Genomic DNA, 15,752 nt, shown 5'->3' on the forward strand with positions numbered 1-15,752 from the left:
TCCCTCAGGCAGCAGGCCTCTGCTCCACCCTTCCCTCCCCCAGGCTGGCCTGACCCCTCCTCCCAGGGGACCACGCTGGCCAGTGCTGCCGGCCACTCAGGGGGAGTCAGCCTCACGCTGGGGTTCAGTCTCAACAGGCCCACCGACCTACAGAGACAGTCACTTCCTCCAACCAGGTCTTACTAGTAATAAAGGTGATACCTAGCTCTGTCTGTCACTTCTGGTTTTATTTCTCAGTTTGTTCAGATTCTGGGTGGGGAAAGAGGACTCTTGGGGAACCTAACATAAAACTGGATTGAAGGGATATGAGACTAGAAATCAGGAGACCAGTTAGAAAGTTATTGGAAGATGACGGGTGCCCAGAAGAGGGCCAAGAGACGCCAACAGGGAGAGCGTGCTGTGGAGGCAGCAGGGCAGAGGCAGGGGATGCCAGGAGCTCCATCCATCCTGACTGCATCATGGACACACACGCTTCCCTGCCACGAGCCGCCTCTCTAAGACCACTGATCCGGGAAGTGCAAACACCACTTCAGCTTCTCTTTCCCTTAGGCCCTAGGACAGAATGAGCAAGCACAGCTGCTGTCAGCAGTGGCCTGTGTGTCTTACCCATGTATGGGGCAGGCCAGGCCGACTGGCCCCCTCCTCCATAGGGGTCCTGGGGCTTGGTGCTCAGAGCACTCGTGTGAAGAGCAGAATCAGAATTGGTCCTAAGGAGGGGGAGGAGAGAGTCTGGCTGAAAATCCATTTTCCTTAGTGAAAATGCAATAGTCTTTGTTGAATATTACCAACAGGAAAGAAGGCAAGAATAACTGATTTGTAATCATCCATCAAATAAGGGGTTAGGACCTACCTGAAGTTCTTTATATCAATAACAGCCTCTGAGGATCACCCACACTCCAGAATATTTTAATTTAGACTCATACCGCCTCATATGCTGAAGCTGACAGCATGGCGATCGAGTTCGACAAAGGCGGGCCTCGGATGCATGGCTTCCGTCTAAGAGCCCCTATTCTTCCCAGCTCAGAAGCCGGCTGTGGCCAGTTTAGCCTGTGGCTGTACTAGGTTTTCTCCACCTGAGAGCAGCTGTTCCTAAGTAAAGGGTCACTTAGAGCAGTGGTTCGCAAAACCCTTCCAGGAAGCAGGTGAGGTCAAGCCTACTTTCAAAATGACAGTAAAGTGTCCTCTGTTTTTCACTCTGGCCTCTCCCAAGCACGGCGGGCTTCCCCAGCAGCCATGTGAGGTGTGATGCCCCCAGCTAAGCACGGGAGCAGACAACCCAGCTGCCTTGGAGGGATCTGTAAAAGGTGAACATTGTCACTATTTTCAAAACTTTTTTTGTGTTTCTTTTCAAAAAGATACAATTTACGTTAATGTATAATGGGCTATTAATTTATTTTTTAATTCACTAGCATCTTTAAAAAAATCTCTCAATTTAATTTCTAATATCAATAGATATTCTCACGTAAACAAATACTCTTTGAGGGTCTCGATTTTATTTTATTTTATTTTACTGTTATTTTTTTGAGACAGTCTCGCTCTGTTGCCCAGGCTGGAGTGCAGTGGTGCGATCTCAGCTCACTGCAACCTCCGCCTCCCGTGTCCAAGAAATTCTTCTCCCTCAGCCTCCCGAGTAGCTGGGATTATAGACATGCGTCACCATGCCCAGCTAACTTTTCTATTTTTAGTAGAGACAGGGTTTCACCATGTTGGCCAGGCTGGTCTCGAACTCCCGACCTCAGGTGATCCACCTGCCTCAGCCTATCAAAGTGCTGGGATTACAGGCATGAGCCACTGCGCCCAGCCTATTTTATTTTATTAGTATTACTTTTTGAGATGAAATTTCGCTCTGGTCGCCCAGGCTGCAGTGCAGTGGTGCTCACTGCAACCTCCGCCTCCCGGGTTCAGGCGATTCTCCTGCCTCAGCCTCTCAAATAGCTGGGATTACAGGCACCCGCTACCATGCCTGGCTAATTTCTGTATTTTTAGTAGAGATGGGGTTTCACCATGTTGACCAGGCTGGTCTTGAACTCCTGACCTCAGATGATTCACCCGCCTTGGCCTCCCAAAGTGCTGGAATTACAGGCATGAGCCACTGCCCCAGGCCTCCGTGTTTTTTAAGACTGTAAAGTGGTCCTAAGAGAAAATGTTGGAGCCACTAATGTATAGCAAATTTCTGAAATTCTCCCAGATAGCTTCAATGTCTACATAGCTTTGGTTGCAAGAGATGATTATTTATTTATCTCATCATAAGGTCAAACTGTTGGCCATAAAAAGAACCGGTAAGCAACTTCATTAGCCTACAGTGCTTCTTTGTGGTTCATTCCAGTGACAGCCTCAGGTGGCTCTGAAGCCACGTGGCTTCAGAGGAGGGAAGAGGCAGACAAGGGCAGAACCTATAGTGCAACAGCAGGAGCGTGGCCACTGAGATCAGAGAGACCTGGGTTCAGATTCCAGCCTAGATTCAGAGACTTGAGAGAATATCAAACAAATGCAGAGCCAAGTGGGAAAATCTAAATACAGACCGGGCATTAAATTATATTAAGGAGTTATTTTTAATTTTGTTAAGTGTAATAGCAGCATTGTGGTTATATTTTTTAAAAAAGGTTCTCGTTGGCCTTACACTGATGGAGATATTTCCAGGTACGATACTATATCTAGCCAATCATGTGACTGGGGTGGGAGGTAGGTTTGGAGAGACTGGCAGAATGCTGATAATGAGTGAAGCTGAGGATGGGCACCAAGGCCTTTTATAACACTTCTGTTTTGAGACAGCAAGACTGTCTCAAAAAAATAATAATAATATAAAATTAAAAAATATTAAAAATTTTGCACCATTCATCAGGTTTCTTTTTTATTTTGAGACAGCGTCTCTGTTGCCCAGGCTGGAGTGCAATGGCGCAAACAGGGCTCACTGCAGCCTCAGCCTCCTTGGGATCAGGTGACTCTCCCCACCTCAGCCTCCTAAGTAGCTGGAACCACAGGCATGTGCCACCACGCCCCCCCCCCTTTTTTTTTTTCATAGAGACAGGGTCTCACCATCTTGCCCAGGCTGGCCTCAAACTGCTGGGCTCACATGATCCTCTGGCCTCAGCCTCCCAAAGTGTTGGGACTACAGGTGCGAGCCACTGTGCTCAGTTGCTTTTTTTTTTTTTTTTTCTTTTCTCAATCCTAGTCCTTCATCTATTAGCTAAAGCCCTTAAACAAGTCACTTAACCTTTTAGAATGGAAAATAATACTCATTCTTGTAGGGTGTTGTCGGGATTGAAAAAAATGACTGAAGTGGAACTCTTACTCCTAGAGTCTGGCCCAAAGTGATCATGATAATAGCTGATGTTTATTCAGCACGTATGCTTCCCAGGTCTTATCTTGTTCAACCCTCACAACCAACCCATGATCTAGGTACCATTATCTCCATTTTTCAAATGAGTAAACTGAGGCAATCAGAAGTTTAAAAATCTGCTCAAGGTCATACAGTAAGACGCAAACCCTAGTAGTCTCATCCCAGACCTCATGTGCTCCATACTGCCCCCTGTAGACACTCAAAAAATGGTGGGTTTTGTTTTGAACATGTATTAACACAGCTTACATAAACACACTCTGGCAACTGGCTGCTATGTAAAAAATATCAGGACAGTTAAATTGCTTTAAAATCTACTCCTACCAGGAAACAACCCATGTACCTGTTAAGTGCAGATGTCAGCCTAAACCCAGGATGCTTTTCGTCTTTCCAAGGAGGCTGCTGCCTTTAAAAACCAGAACAACATAAAAGGAAAAGAAGTCAATCCACAACAGCAAAGGAGGGCCTCAGCACTTGCATTTGAGAACTGGCTCTTCTACTCACCTTGCTCTGCAAGTCACTTAAAAATACCACACACCTCGCTCATTTTGCTCATCATTGTTAAAATGAGGTAAGACTCAATGATCCGTCCAGTCCTGTGATCTTTGATTTCCAGTATAAAAACTACTACAAACCCATAAGGAACAGGATTAGCTAGCTGGGCAGATGAGGAGTTCAGTATACACGTATGGGGAGCCTTGGCAATCTTGGATGCAAAAATTTTTTATTCCCCTGCCAATGGCCATGAAGAGGAACAGAATTGTTACAGTTGCCCAGGGTATGAAAATATTAAGTCTAGCCAATCCTGGTGCTCTGAAAAGCAGAAGACATTTCTTGGATACATAAAAGAAAAATATCAGTTTGGAGATGCCTTTTACTGATGTAATAAAATATTGTATTTATTCTACAACCCTGGATCCCAAGATTCTTGAGGGTGGCGGAAAACCTACCTGAGGTGGGGACGCACTTTTACCCAGCTTTATTTCCTTCCCCAGACCCAGACTACATTATACACAGTAGTGCTCAGTCAGTATTTGCCCAGAGAATGGATGGAGAGTAGACTTCAATCCGGAGAGCTAAATATTTTTGATACGCACATTTTAAATGCCTCCTAAATCTGACTTGGTGATCTGAAAATGATACTAGGCACACAACAGATGCTGCAGGGGCTTTTTCTCAGTTAATTCTATTTTCTGTTACCCTCTGTATTGGGTACAAAAATACTCAAAGAGACCTTAAATCAAACACACTGTGCAAATTACCATTTTAAGAGTCTTTTGTCCTTTTCAGCAGCTTACTAAGACATTCTGAGAAAAAATGCTTATTTTTCTAAGTCTCAAACATAAGAATGCCATATCTGAGTGTTCTGCCGGTAAACATATTCCAAATGTGTTTCTATTTGGTTTTAAATATGAAGATCTAGATTTCTTTAAATAACTTTTCATTTTAGACTTTCGTATAAGCCTACCGTTGGAAATGCTTAGGTGTTTGTTTCTGTTTTTGTTTTTTGAGATGGAGTCTCACTCTGTTACCAGGCTGGAGTGCTGTGGCGTGATCTCGGCTCACTGCAACCTCCGACCCTCTGGTTCAAGCAATTCTCCTGCTTCAGCCTCCCAAGTAGCTGGGATTACAGGCACACATCCTCACGCCCAGCTAATTTTTGTATTTTTTAGTAGAGACGGGGTTTCATCATGTTGGCCAGGATGGTCTCAATCTCCTGACCTCATGATCCGCCCGCCTCAGCGTCCCAAAGTACGGGGATTATGGGCGTGAGCCACCGTGCCCAGTCAATAAGGTGTTTTTTGTTTTTGTTTTTAAGAGATGGCATCTTGCTATGCTGCCCAGGCTGGAGTGCAGTAGCTATTCACAGGCCCCATCATCGCACACTACAGCCTCAAAACTCCTGGTCTCAAGTGATCCTCCCACTGAAATTAAATGTTATAAGAGAAAACAGGATTCTGTGCTTTATATTAGCAATTTCCAAACAACATTCAAAGTGGATAAAGTTAAGTGAAATTATCTAAAAATAACACATGCCCATCATATCTTTTAAAGTATGGCTTGCTTACCTTGGCCAACTCTCATCCAGAGGCTGTGAGGAATAATTGACTCCAAAAGCACTACCATCAAAGTAGAATTTTTAATAAAGGAAAAATACAAATTAATGGAAAGTTGAAGCAGAATTAGCAAGGTGGACTCACGGGTAGTTAAAACAACTGAGTTTTTGGCTCTTTATCCCTGTACCTGACAGCTCTTCCTTCATGCTTTCTCTTATCACCCCTCCTCAAGGACACCCTATTCTGCTGTCTTCTAACCAGTGTTTTCTTTGCATGATTTTTTGTGGGGTGTTTATTATGTTTTACCCGCCTGGCACCTTTTGTTTTCAGGAACTGTCTCCACTCTTGCTCCAAACCTGGTAACGTTGCCATTCCCTCTGTGCCACACATGAGGAACCCAGGCCCAGGATTCTAGTCTAGGTACTTTACCCCCTGGAAACAGTGTTTGGCTCAGGGATAGGTTCATGACACAAACAGAACCAAGGAGAGTGCTTTTGAGTGGAAAAAAAGGAGTGCCCCAAGAGGGGTGGTGAGCCCGAGCGCCTTCTGAACCTGGGGGTCTCCCTTTGGAGAAAGCCTATCTGTCATGCCTGAAGTCATCTCAGAGGTGGTACCTCGGAGGTAGGTCTCAATGATATTATATGACTCCTTGGATCTAGCCCTTGGGTTTCCAGTGACATATGCCAATACATTTTCTGTTTTTAAGTTAAGGTGGGTTCCTGGTAACAACAAAGAAAATAAAAACACCCACAGTTCTACCATTAAAAGACAATGAACTATTAAATGAAATAAGCCAGGTACAGAAAGACAAACATCACATGTTCTCACTTATTTGTGGGATCTAAAAATCAAAACAGTTGAACTCATGGAGATGGAGAGTAGAAGGATGGTTACCAGAGGCTGGGAAGGGCAGTAGGGGAGGGTGGGAGGGAGGTTGGGAGGGTTAATGTGTGCAAAAAAAAAAAAAGAATGAATATGACAGTATTTTATAGCACAACAGGGGAACTACAGTCAATAATAATTTAATTATATTGGGCTTCCAGTGACATACGCCAATACATTTTCTGTTTTTAAGTTAAGGTGGGTTCCTGGTATTTATAACCAAAAAAGAGGCGCATTAGATGTGTGAAGAAACGTAAACTTTCCAGTGTTATTGGGGGCACTGTCTTATCAATGTTGTATTGTTCACTGGGTCTAGCATGGCTTGGAGCATATTCCGGACGCATGGAGACACAAATGGGATGCTGCACTACACACCGAGCAGAGAGGCGTTGTTTTCATTCGTTTAGTTAACTGTTCACACACAATAGCCTTCTGAAGACACTGTTAATCATATTATTTTGGTAAGAAATCTTCAATGATTTTGTTCAGCCTAAAAGGCAAAATCAAAACTTACTGGCTTAGTAATTGTGGTGCTCCACAATTTGGGGACAACGGCCTCTTCTGCTCTTGTCTTCCCTTCAGCTGTCTGAGTTCCACAAACACAGCCTGTATTTTCCTGTCCCTCTGCCTTTGCTAATGCCATTTCCCCTATCTCTCCTCCTATGTGGAACGTTGCCTCCTTATCACTCACCCAAACCAAGCCCATTCCTTTTGTCTCCTGGATCACTGATTGGATGAAATATACATTCGGCAGTTACCAATAATACTTTTCATCCCAAACCTTTATTTCTTAAGGTGGAAATAATAAAGAAGATACAGCTACACATTAAGACAGAAATGTGAAAACAGATATCTAAGCACCTGCTGTGTGCCAGGCCTGTGCTGAGTTCACACTTTATTTAATCTTAATCCTGAGAGGCAGCTATTTCCCCCATTTTACAGCCGAAGAAACTGAGGCTCAGTTCTAGAAGAGCTGAGAAATCCAAGATCAGATAGCAGGCCTGGTGGATCAGGGGTCAAACCCACAACTCACTGACATCAAAGCCTGAGAGCTCTCCGCTAAGCTCTGCTGCCTCTCAGGAAACAGTGAACCATGCCAAACGCCCCCAGAAAATAGAAAATAGTACCTGGAGTGTTCTGGGAAGAAGGATGGAGGCTATAAGAGAAGGTATCATTGGCTCGGGCTCAGGAGGAAACAGGAGCCTTGAAGGAGTGGGGCCCTATCCTGCAGGCCTGGGCTGGGCAGCTCAAATAAATACAGAATCTGGAATTAGGAAAATGGAGGCTCTCATGAGTTCTTAGTGATTTGGTGGGAAATGTCTTCTTTGCCAGGAGAAGCATTAGGATTGCAAGTTTTATCTTCTACGTATTAGTTTTCTTTGACAAGTCTCATTATCTTATGTCTTAATTTGACCTTAAATCGATAAAATAAAACAGATAATTTCCAAAGAGAGACATTTCTTCAACATTCACTATTAGGCTTAACGTACATGAAGTACAGATGAGGTGAGACCACAGTAGGAGGCAGGAGAGGAAAAGGTGATAAACAGGAAGGCCCATGAGAGACAAAACCTGTCAGTATTTCTGCTGGCCACGTCATTAGGGAGGAAACACTGAGCCTCAGAACCTATGGTTATCTGCCTTTCTCTTTTCTGCAGATTGGATGAATCTGTGTTCAGAAACACTTAATTTCAGGAAGTAGAAGTTTACCATTTTTCTCAGTACACTGCCATCTTTAAACTCAATACCTCTGATTTCACAGTACTGATAATACAAATTAGAATGCAGTGGTGTAATAGTCACGTAATGATCAAATGTTGGTGATTTCAATGTTGAGGTATGAGCTAGCATTGTAACCTTCCTAACATTAACAATGTGAAAATATAGTAAATTCCTGGAAATTTTTAATATAATTAGGTTGAGGCATCAAAAGTTAAAAGATGTGACCTCTGAGCTCTCTTAATTTTTACTATCTCATCTAATTTAGTGAATATTTGAAAACCCAAGAGAACCACTCATGTTATACACTTACAGTTAATGCAAGGAAAATCTAGAAAAAGTTTATTTGTTCTTTGGAAAATTTCAGAAAACTTCATTCAGGTGGCTTTAAATTACTCCACAACACTGACATGCCCTAAGTCACAACCTTGAGACAGAGGAAACACTCTTATTTATAAACTTGAATTTGCCATTTACTCAAGAAGCATTTCTGGCATCCCCGCCAGGTGCCAGCGTGCCAGTGGAAGGGCAGCACAGGCCACAGGGCTTTTAACAACCACATCAGCACCTCCTCCGTTGCTTCCTTAGTTAAGCTTAGTGAAGCCTTTGGCTCAAGAAGATTTCCACTTAAAAAAGGAAGGCAGGGAGGAGGGATAATGAAAAAGATAAACAAAGAAGAGGTGGCTGCAATGGATGGAAACAAAAATTAAAGTTTAAAAAAAAAATCCCCACACTCACATGGATCTTTTCTTATCCTTCTGTGCACTCCTCTCTGCCCCTTTGCCTTCCGTCCTGATGTTCCCTGGGGTCTTGTGGCCTCAGAGCCTCAGGCCACACCTGCTTGCATTGCTCTGAGAGGCACAGGATGCTCTCAGGATCACTGGGCACCAGCTAGAGTGGGAGCAGAGGGGGTGGCGGGAGCCTCCGGGCACAGGGGCTTTAGGAGGTGCTTCCTAAGAGCTTCAGGGCCAGTGCCCGTCTTCCTGGTGGAGAGCCCCCGTCCTCCATGCTCGCTTTGGCCAATCCCATCCTTCCCTCAGCCCCACTGTCACCCACAGTCCAGTAACTCATAAATCCATACCTCCAGCTCCCAATAGTTAAATTTGTGAACTCCAAGTGCATATTTCCAACTGCCTACTCAACTTCTCTGCCAAAACACAGCTCAAATTCTACCAAAAATCCAACCAATCACTGTCCCCTTAATCTGTTCCTCTTCTTATAGTCCATCTTATTTAGTAAGGCCACCTTCTACCAAGACACTCAGGTTAGGATCTCAGAGTCATCCCAGTCTGCTCTCTCTCTCCCCAAGCCTCTGCAGTTCTGTGCAGGAAAATCTTCCTCCTTGAATTACTGCTTCAATCCATCAACACAGGGACTGCTGTTCCTCTCAACCTGTGGAGTGTTAGAAGGAACAGTTCTTACTCTTCCCCAAAGGAAGGGGAGCAGCTCTTCGTCTGCTGATAAGAGAGGACATCAGTTGGCCCGTTTACCAGTGGGTGGGGTTACTGAGTCACAGAAGCTGAAAACAAGACCCGCCCCTGTCCCTTTCTTTGTGCTGCTTGACCTGCGGCTGGGTGAGCAGGCGCAGGGTTCCCTTCTCTTGGCTTCCCGTCCCTTTGCGGTCAGGGTACCTGGGCAGGGCTCGGGGCAGCCTGGAAGCCAGTCATTTCTCTCCTGCTCTGGAACTCTGTGTTCTGCCAGGGACACGGTTTGTGGGGCAGGCCTGCGGCCTTCCATGCGGCTGGTGGGGTAAGTGGACTCAGAGTCTGGTTAATAGAACCCACCCACCACGACAAGTTTCAGGCTCAGATTGAATACAGAAAACTGGCCATAATTTGGCTCCTTCCTGATTTCTCAGCCATGTGTTTCTTGTCATTCTACTTCCTTTTGTCCCTTTACCTCCAATTGTGTCCCACTAGAAGGCATCTTAAAGTGAAACTGTAAGGGAGGATATGAGTGGCATCTTTTTTAGTCCTTGCATTTATAAGAACATCCTGTTTCCCTCAGCACATGAGAGGCAAATAGATTACATGTGGTATTGTGAAGTCAGAATATTTACCCCTTAAAATTCTAAAAACTAATGTTTCCTTGTCCTTCAAGATAAGACAGGTGTTAGGTAAAAGCTGGATTTTGTGATCACTTAAGTTTTGGAAATCCTGGGTCAAAGATGAGAAGTTTCTTAACTGCAGGACTTTTCAGAGCCCTAATATATATGGTCAGGCTCCGAGAGGAGATAGAGAGCATGGTGTTTCTCAAATGTAATAGGCCATGCATTTCAAAGAAACAGTGTCCTACAAACCAATGTCCTAACATTTTCCTCTCATTATGATGAAAAGAATCAAAGCAAGGCCCAGCCCAGAGAGGAGAATCATTCCTAACTCTGGTAGGTCTTAAGCATCTCCTCATGACCCTTCATGCTAGTGAACTCTTGACTTCCTTTAGAGGAAGGCATTTTCTATGTTTCTTCAGCATGTCTCCTTCTTTCTCAGTGTGTTACCCACAAGTCTGAGAAAATATTTTATCTGCTATAAATTTATGTTAATAGTTCAGAAGTTCAGCGATGGTGTTTGGGACACAGCACATCCGCCAACCTTGAGGAGTGGGAGTAAGAAGGGCTGCTACAGACTGCGCAGCTGCAGAAGGGCAGAAGAGCTTCTATTCCAAGTGCCCAAGCCCAGGCCCCCAGCCAGAAGCAAGCCCTGGCAGTGCCTCTCCTCTGCCTGTGTGGGGCTAGGCCAGGGCCCAGCTGCAGCTGTGTCTTGGTCTTGTGTGGCCGCCCATGCCAAGGGCAAAGCCCACTCCAGAAGGCATCTCCTGTGCCAGAGCTCTGTGTGCTGTGGCTGCCCACTCTGAGAGGAAGCCAGAATATTTGTTAAACATGTTCATTTTATTTGAGATCACCCTATCATAGGAGTGAACCCTTAGAACACATGTCTAAGCCAGTGTGTCTTAAATAACACCTAAGCCAAGAAACAGCTGTAATAAGAGAATTCTGATTTTTTCCTTTTGTTCTAACAAAGGTTCAAGCCAGTGTTTTATACTTTCAAATGATGAAACTTCATTTAAAAAGTCATAGACAAATGTGCAAGGCCACAATTTTAGGCAAATTATTTCACAACTAACAGAATGAAGGCTGTGAAAGCAAAGATGGAATCACAGCCCTCCTCCTCTAAGTTCTCTGGAATAGATTAACACCAAAATAAAATCATCCCATTTCACGGACCCTTGATTCCTCAAGAGACTGGGCAAAAGAACTTTCTTTGCATCAAGAGATGTCCAGTCCCAGGACCCCAATATAAGGTCTTAGGAGACCACAAAGACATGGTTCGTGATCACACTCACACTGACTCACACTGTCTAACAACTTTAATTTCTCTGCATATTAACTTGGTTTTTGCTTCCCCTTCCTTTAGGAGTTGACTAGCTTTGCTTATGCTCTCAAGTTGATCCATACAGTGCCAGATTATACCCTATCATAAGAGATAGGGTCCCCCGAACACAAGAAGTCATCTCCCTTTCTGGGACTTTGCACCACATTCTCTTCCCTCTGCCTGGAACATACCTCCCAACTACTTTACTCTCTTAAATCTCAATCATTACCATCTAAAGCCATTTTCCTTTATTATTGCCTGTTTGCTGTCATCTCCCACGGGACTGTAAACTCAAGAAAGCAGGAAGAAACTATGTCTTCCTTATTCATCACTGGGTCCCCATGCTTAGAAGAGCGCCTGGCACAGAGAAGGGGCTCGGTAAATATCTGCTGAATGAACACTTTATCCTCTTACTTCTTAACCTTCAAGCCTCCGATTTTCCCCCAGGATGCCTTCTTTGTTTCCCCAGACTGGTTCAAGCTGCACCTCTGACGTGCTCCCACAGCCCCTGAGCTGCCTCCCTGCAGACGCCATATCTGCCGTGGCTGCTTGTTTGCTGAGTAGCCTCTCCCACTGAACTCTGGGCAACTTGAGGTCAGGGGCCATGCTGTTTAATGTTACAGTAACTAAAATGTCTAAAACGGTGTCTGACCACTAGCACATACTTAACAAATAATTTTTGTAAGAGAATAAACATTCTACTCTTTTTTCCTCAATACCCTCCTCTATTTTGGTTAGTAAAGCTATATGTATGCTTATACATTTAGACCGTACTTCAAAAGTATCTGAGATAGCCACATATACATACACACATACATATATAGCATAATGTTTAAACTAATGTATAGAAATGAGAGCACTGACAAGAGAAAGAGGGAACTGAGAACTGAAAAAATATGCACTGTTTTTTTTTTTTTTTTTTTGGAGACACAGTCTCGCTCTGTTGCCCAGGCTGGAGTGCAGTGGCGCGATCTCGGCTCACTGCAAACTCCACCTCCCAGGTTCACGCCATTCTTCTGCCTCAGCCTGGGACTACAGGCGCCCGCCACCACGCCTGGCTAATTTTTTGTAATTTTAGTAGAGATGGGGTTTCACCACGTTAGCCAGGATGGTCTCAATCTCCTGACCTCATGATCTGCCTGCCTCGGCTTCCCAAAGTGTTGGGATTACAGGCGTGAGCCACCGTGACCGGCCAAAAAAATATACATTGTTAAATCAAGCAAAGAAACATTCAAAGTCTTTTGCCTGAACATTCTTGGCAATTTGGACAATGGTTTGATGTACTACTCCATCCTGACATGTGCAAATTTGCTGATGAATTGCCTCCATTTCCTTTTGCCTTTTTCATTCAATGTCAAAGTTATCACACATTCCAGAATAGATTCTCAAGATCATTTATCATCCTGGCCGGGCGCGGTAGCTCAAGCCTGTAATCCCAGCACTTTGGGAGGCCAAGACGGGCGGATCACAAGGTCAGGAGATCGAGACCATCCTGGCTAACCTGGTGAAACCCCGTCTCTACTAAAAAATACAAAAAACTAGCTGGGCGAGGTGGCGGGCGCCTGTAGTCCCAGCTACTCGGGAGGCTGAGGCAGGAGAATGGCGTGAACCCGAAAGGCGGAGCTTGCAGTGAGCCGAGATCTGGTCACTGCACTCCAGTTTGGGCGACAGAGCAAGACTCCGTCTCAAAAAAAAAAAAAAAAAAAAAGATCATTTATCATCTTTACTTTCCTTGATAACAGCCACATAATATACAAAATCAGAAGTCGGTCCTTCTGTGGACCAAATGTGGTGTGTCCCTGGGGGTGGGAAAAAGGGGAGAGACAAACATTCCCTGGGGTCATTATCCTTGCCTCCAAATAGATTAAAAACTGCAAGAAGCTTGAAGGCAAGAAAAGTTGGGGTTTCCCTAGGGTGCCCCCACAACTCCTGGCTCCCTTGTACAAGGTCCTCCTCACTGCGAGTGGACGCAGGTGGCATGGGGAGGGTAGAGCACAGGCTGGGCCATCACCTGGGCCTGGTCTGAATCCTGAGCAAGTTACTTCACCACACACTCAAGTTTCCTCATCAGAAAATGAGGGTTAAAAAAATAAACGACTCAGTGAGTTTTTGAGGACTAAATGACACATAAATTGCCCATCACAGTGCCTGGCATGGGTAGGTGCTCAGAAAACATGAGTGCCCTGCCCCCACTTCCTGGTTTCTAGGTTTGTGAAGCCAACTCTACCATCACTGCCAGGAATTCAGCTCTCCGCAGCGAGACCCACCCCGCCTTTCTTCTCCTTCCTCCACCCCTGCGACTGAGTGCTGAGAAGAATGAAGTGAGAGCACGGTCCCTCCTGGCACAGTTCTGTGTCCTCTCCCAAAAAATCCAGCTCAGTTCTGTTTCCCAAAGCCTTCGGCACAATGCTGGTCGCACAGCAGCACCCACCACTGCCGCCCCATAAACAGCACTGATTAAATGAAACTGTCCGGTGAATTCACCATTTCCTTTCCTTTATTTCTACTTAACAGCATAGAGTTTGGTGTGACTCTACATCACTGCATGAGATTTTCCTATATTCTGGGTTTATTTTAGTTATCACTTACTGAGTTTGAAACATCACAAATAGAAAATCATATGAAATTTCATCTGTAAGTTCCAAAAGCGGGTCAGCAGATCAAAAGAAATACAAATAAATCACATATCTGTATGTCCATTTTTGCTAGATAAACTAAGTCTCTCTAACCTGATTCAAAGTCAGGTTTAACTCTAACGTGGCCAGTTTCTGGAGAAAATGCTCAGAACACCCTACAATGGGACTGAATTACAGGTTGTTTTTGTTGTTATTTCATTAAACTGACCTTTATTGATGCTATCATAAACACCTACAATGATGTTTCCAAATGCTGACTGCAGAGATGTTTCTCGTTTCCAACTCATTTATTTGTATTGCCTCCTTTCATCAGATAAATGAAGATTTTGAAGCCAAAGGAGAATTGCAGGGAAGATAAATCCTGAACACTTTTCAAACATTTCAGAATGCACACTCCCTTTGAAGAGTAAAAAAGGATATTTGTCGCCCTGGCTTGTCCCCAGACCTTCGGTGCAGGGGGTGGAAGCGGTTCCTGGATGGCCTCTCCACCAGCCCGTGATGGCGGGTTCCCCGAACATTATCAGCTTGGTGAAATGACGGCTGCAGAGAGAAGGGAAGAAGAGTTGGCCTCCAACCATGAAATTGTCACTCACCCTCAAGAACAACTGATAACAACAGCAGATGAAAGGACCGATTTTACAGTTTTACTTATTATACATTAGTGGGCTTTGGGTCAAGGTAAATAAAGTAGTATATGGAACCATTTCTTTATAATAACCTAAAAATAATGAAAAATAGTCTGTAGTGTGTTAAGAGGAAAGCTGAAAGAAGAATAAAAGCTGTCATGCAATTGGGGGAGGAGAATCAGAAGATGGTGAATTCATATACTAAATCCCAGAAAACTAGAAAGGACACTCTGAAATGTAAAATTTACGAGGTATATTAAAGAAACTGGCAAGCCATGAGGCACCTATTTGTTCTGCACGGTGTCTTTTAAAATTTTTGATTGAATTCACAATGTTTGAAAATTCAGACTTGAGGATTCTAGGGAAAAATCAGAATTTTTTTTTTTTTTTTTTTTTTTTTTGAGATGGAGTCTTGCTCTGTTGCCTAGGCTGGAGTGCAATGGTGCAATCTTGGCTCACTGCAAATTCCGCCTCCCAGGTTCAAGCGATTCTCCTGCCTCAGCCTCTCAAGTAGCTGGGATTACAGATGTGTGCCACCATGCCCAGCTAATTTTTGTATTTTTAGTAGAGACAGGGTTTCACCATGTTGGTCAGGCTGGTCTTGAACCCCTGACCCCAGGTGATCAGCCCGCCTCAGCCTCCTAAAGTGCTGGGATTACAGGCGTAAGGCACCACGCCCAGCCATAAATCAAAATATCTTGGCCACACTGAACCACACTCATCTCAGGCCGAAGTTGAGTGTGGCTGCTCCCTGTAGATGGGACACCCACTCTCTCATTGTGAACACAAACCATTTCACTGACTCATCATTTTAGACATTCAGAGTGTGTAACCCCTGAGGTAAAGAGGGAAAAAGGAATGCGATGTAAATACAAGTGGAAAAAATACAAATCATCAGTCCCTAAATGGTACAAATGAAAGAAATAGATTCAAGATAAATTCATGGTCAATAAATCCAAAACCCTTTTTAAAGAGATGCTTGGGGTACGTTCTTAACATTTTTGAGACTGGCATCACAAAGGGCAACCTTTTTGGTTGTCAAAAGCCAAATCCTAGGCTAGGCCAATAAATCTCACATAATGGGGCAATGTGCATACATCACGCAATAGATGTGCTTGTGAAAT

At 44.3% G+C, this 15,752-nt stretch overlaps 1 protein-coding gene and 1 long non-coding RNA gene across 7 annotated transcripts in view; one reads left to right on the forward strand and one right to left on the reverse strand.

Annotated features, from left to right (window-relative positions):
- Positions 1-15,752, reverse strand: part of CRTC3 (CREB regulated transcription coactivator 3) — a 121,806-nt gene that overhangs the window by 37,669 nt on the left and 68,385 nt on the right. For all 6 annotated transcript variants that reach the window (XM_033188989.1, XM_033188988.1, XM_033188986.1 and 3 more), the window contains exons 3-6: positions 14,423-14,542; positions 5,407-5,468; positions 3,681-3,743; positions 607-707 (exon numbers count right to left, since the gene is read on the reverse strand). In XM_033188989.1, coding sequence (XP_033044880.1) covers positions 607-707; positions 3,681-3,743; positions 5,407-5,468; positions 14,423-14,542 — 346 coding nt within the window. The remainder of the gene's footprint in view (positions 1-606; positions 708-3,680; positions 3,744-5,406; positions 5,469-14,422; positions 14,543-15,752) is intronic.
- LOC117070204 lies at positions 9,610-14,915 on the forward strand. Its single transcript, XR_004431824.1, has 2 exons — positions 9,610-9,744; positions 14,316-14,915. It is a non-coding gene; the product is annotated as an uncharacterized LOC117070204 (long non-coding RNA).

The sequence above is a fragment of the Trachypithecus francoisi genome, unplaced genomic scaffold, assembly GCF_009764315.1.
Source record: "Trachypithecus francoisi isolate TF-2019V2 unplaced genomic scaffold, Tfra_2.0 Lachesis_group3, whole genome shotgun sequence".
In the NCBI taxonomy this organism is placed as follows: Eukaryota; Metazoa; Chordata; class Mammalia; order Primates; family Cercopithecidae; genus Trachypithecus; species Trachypithecus francoisi.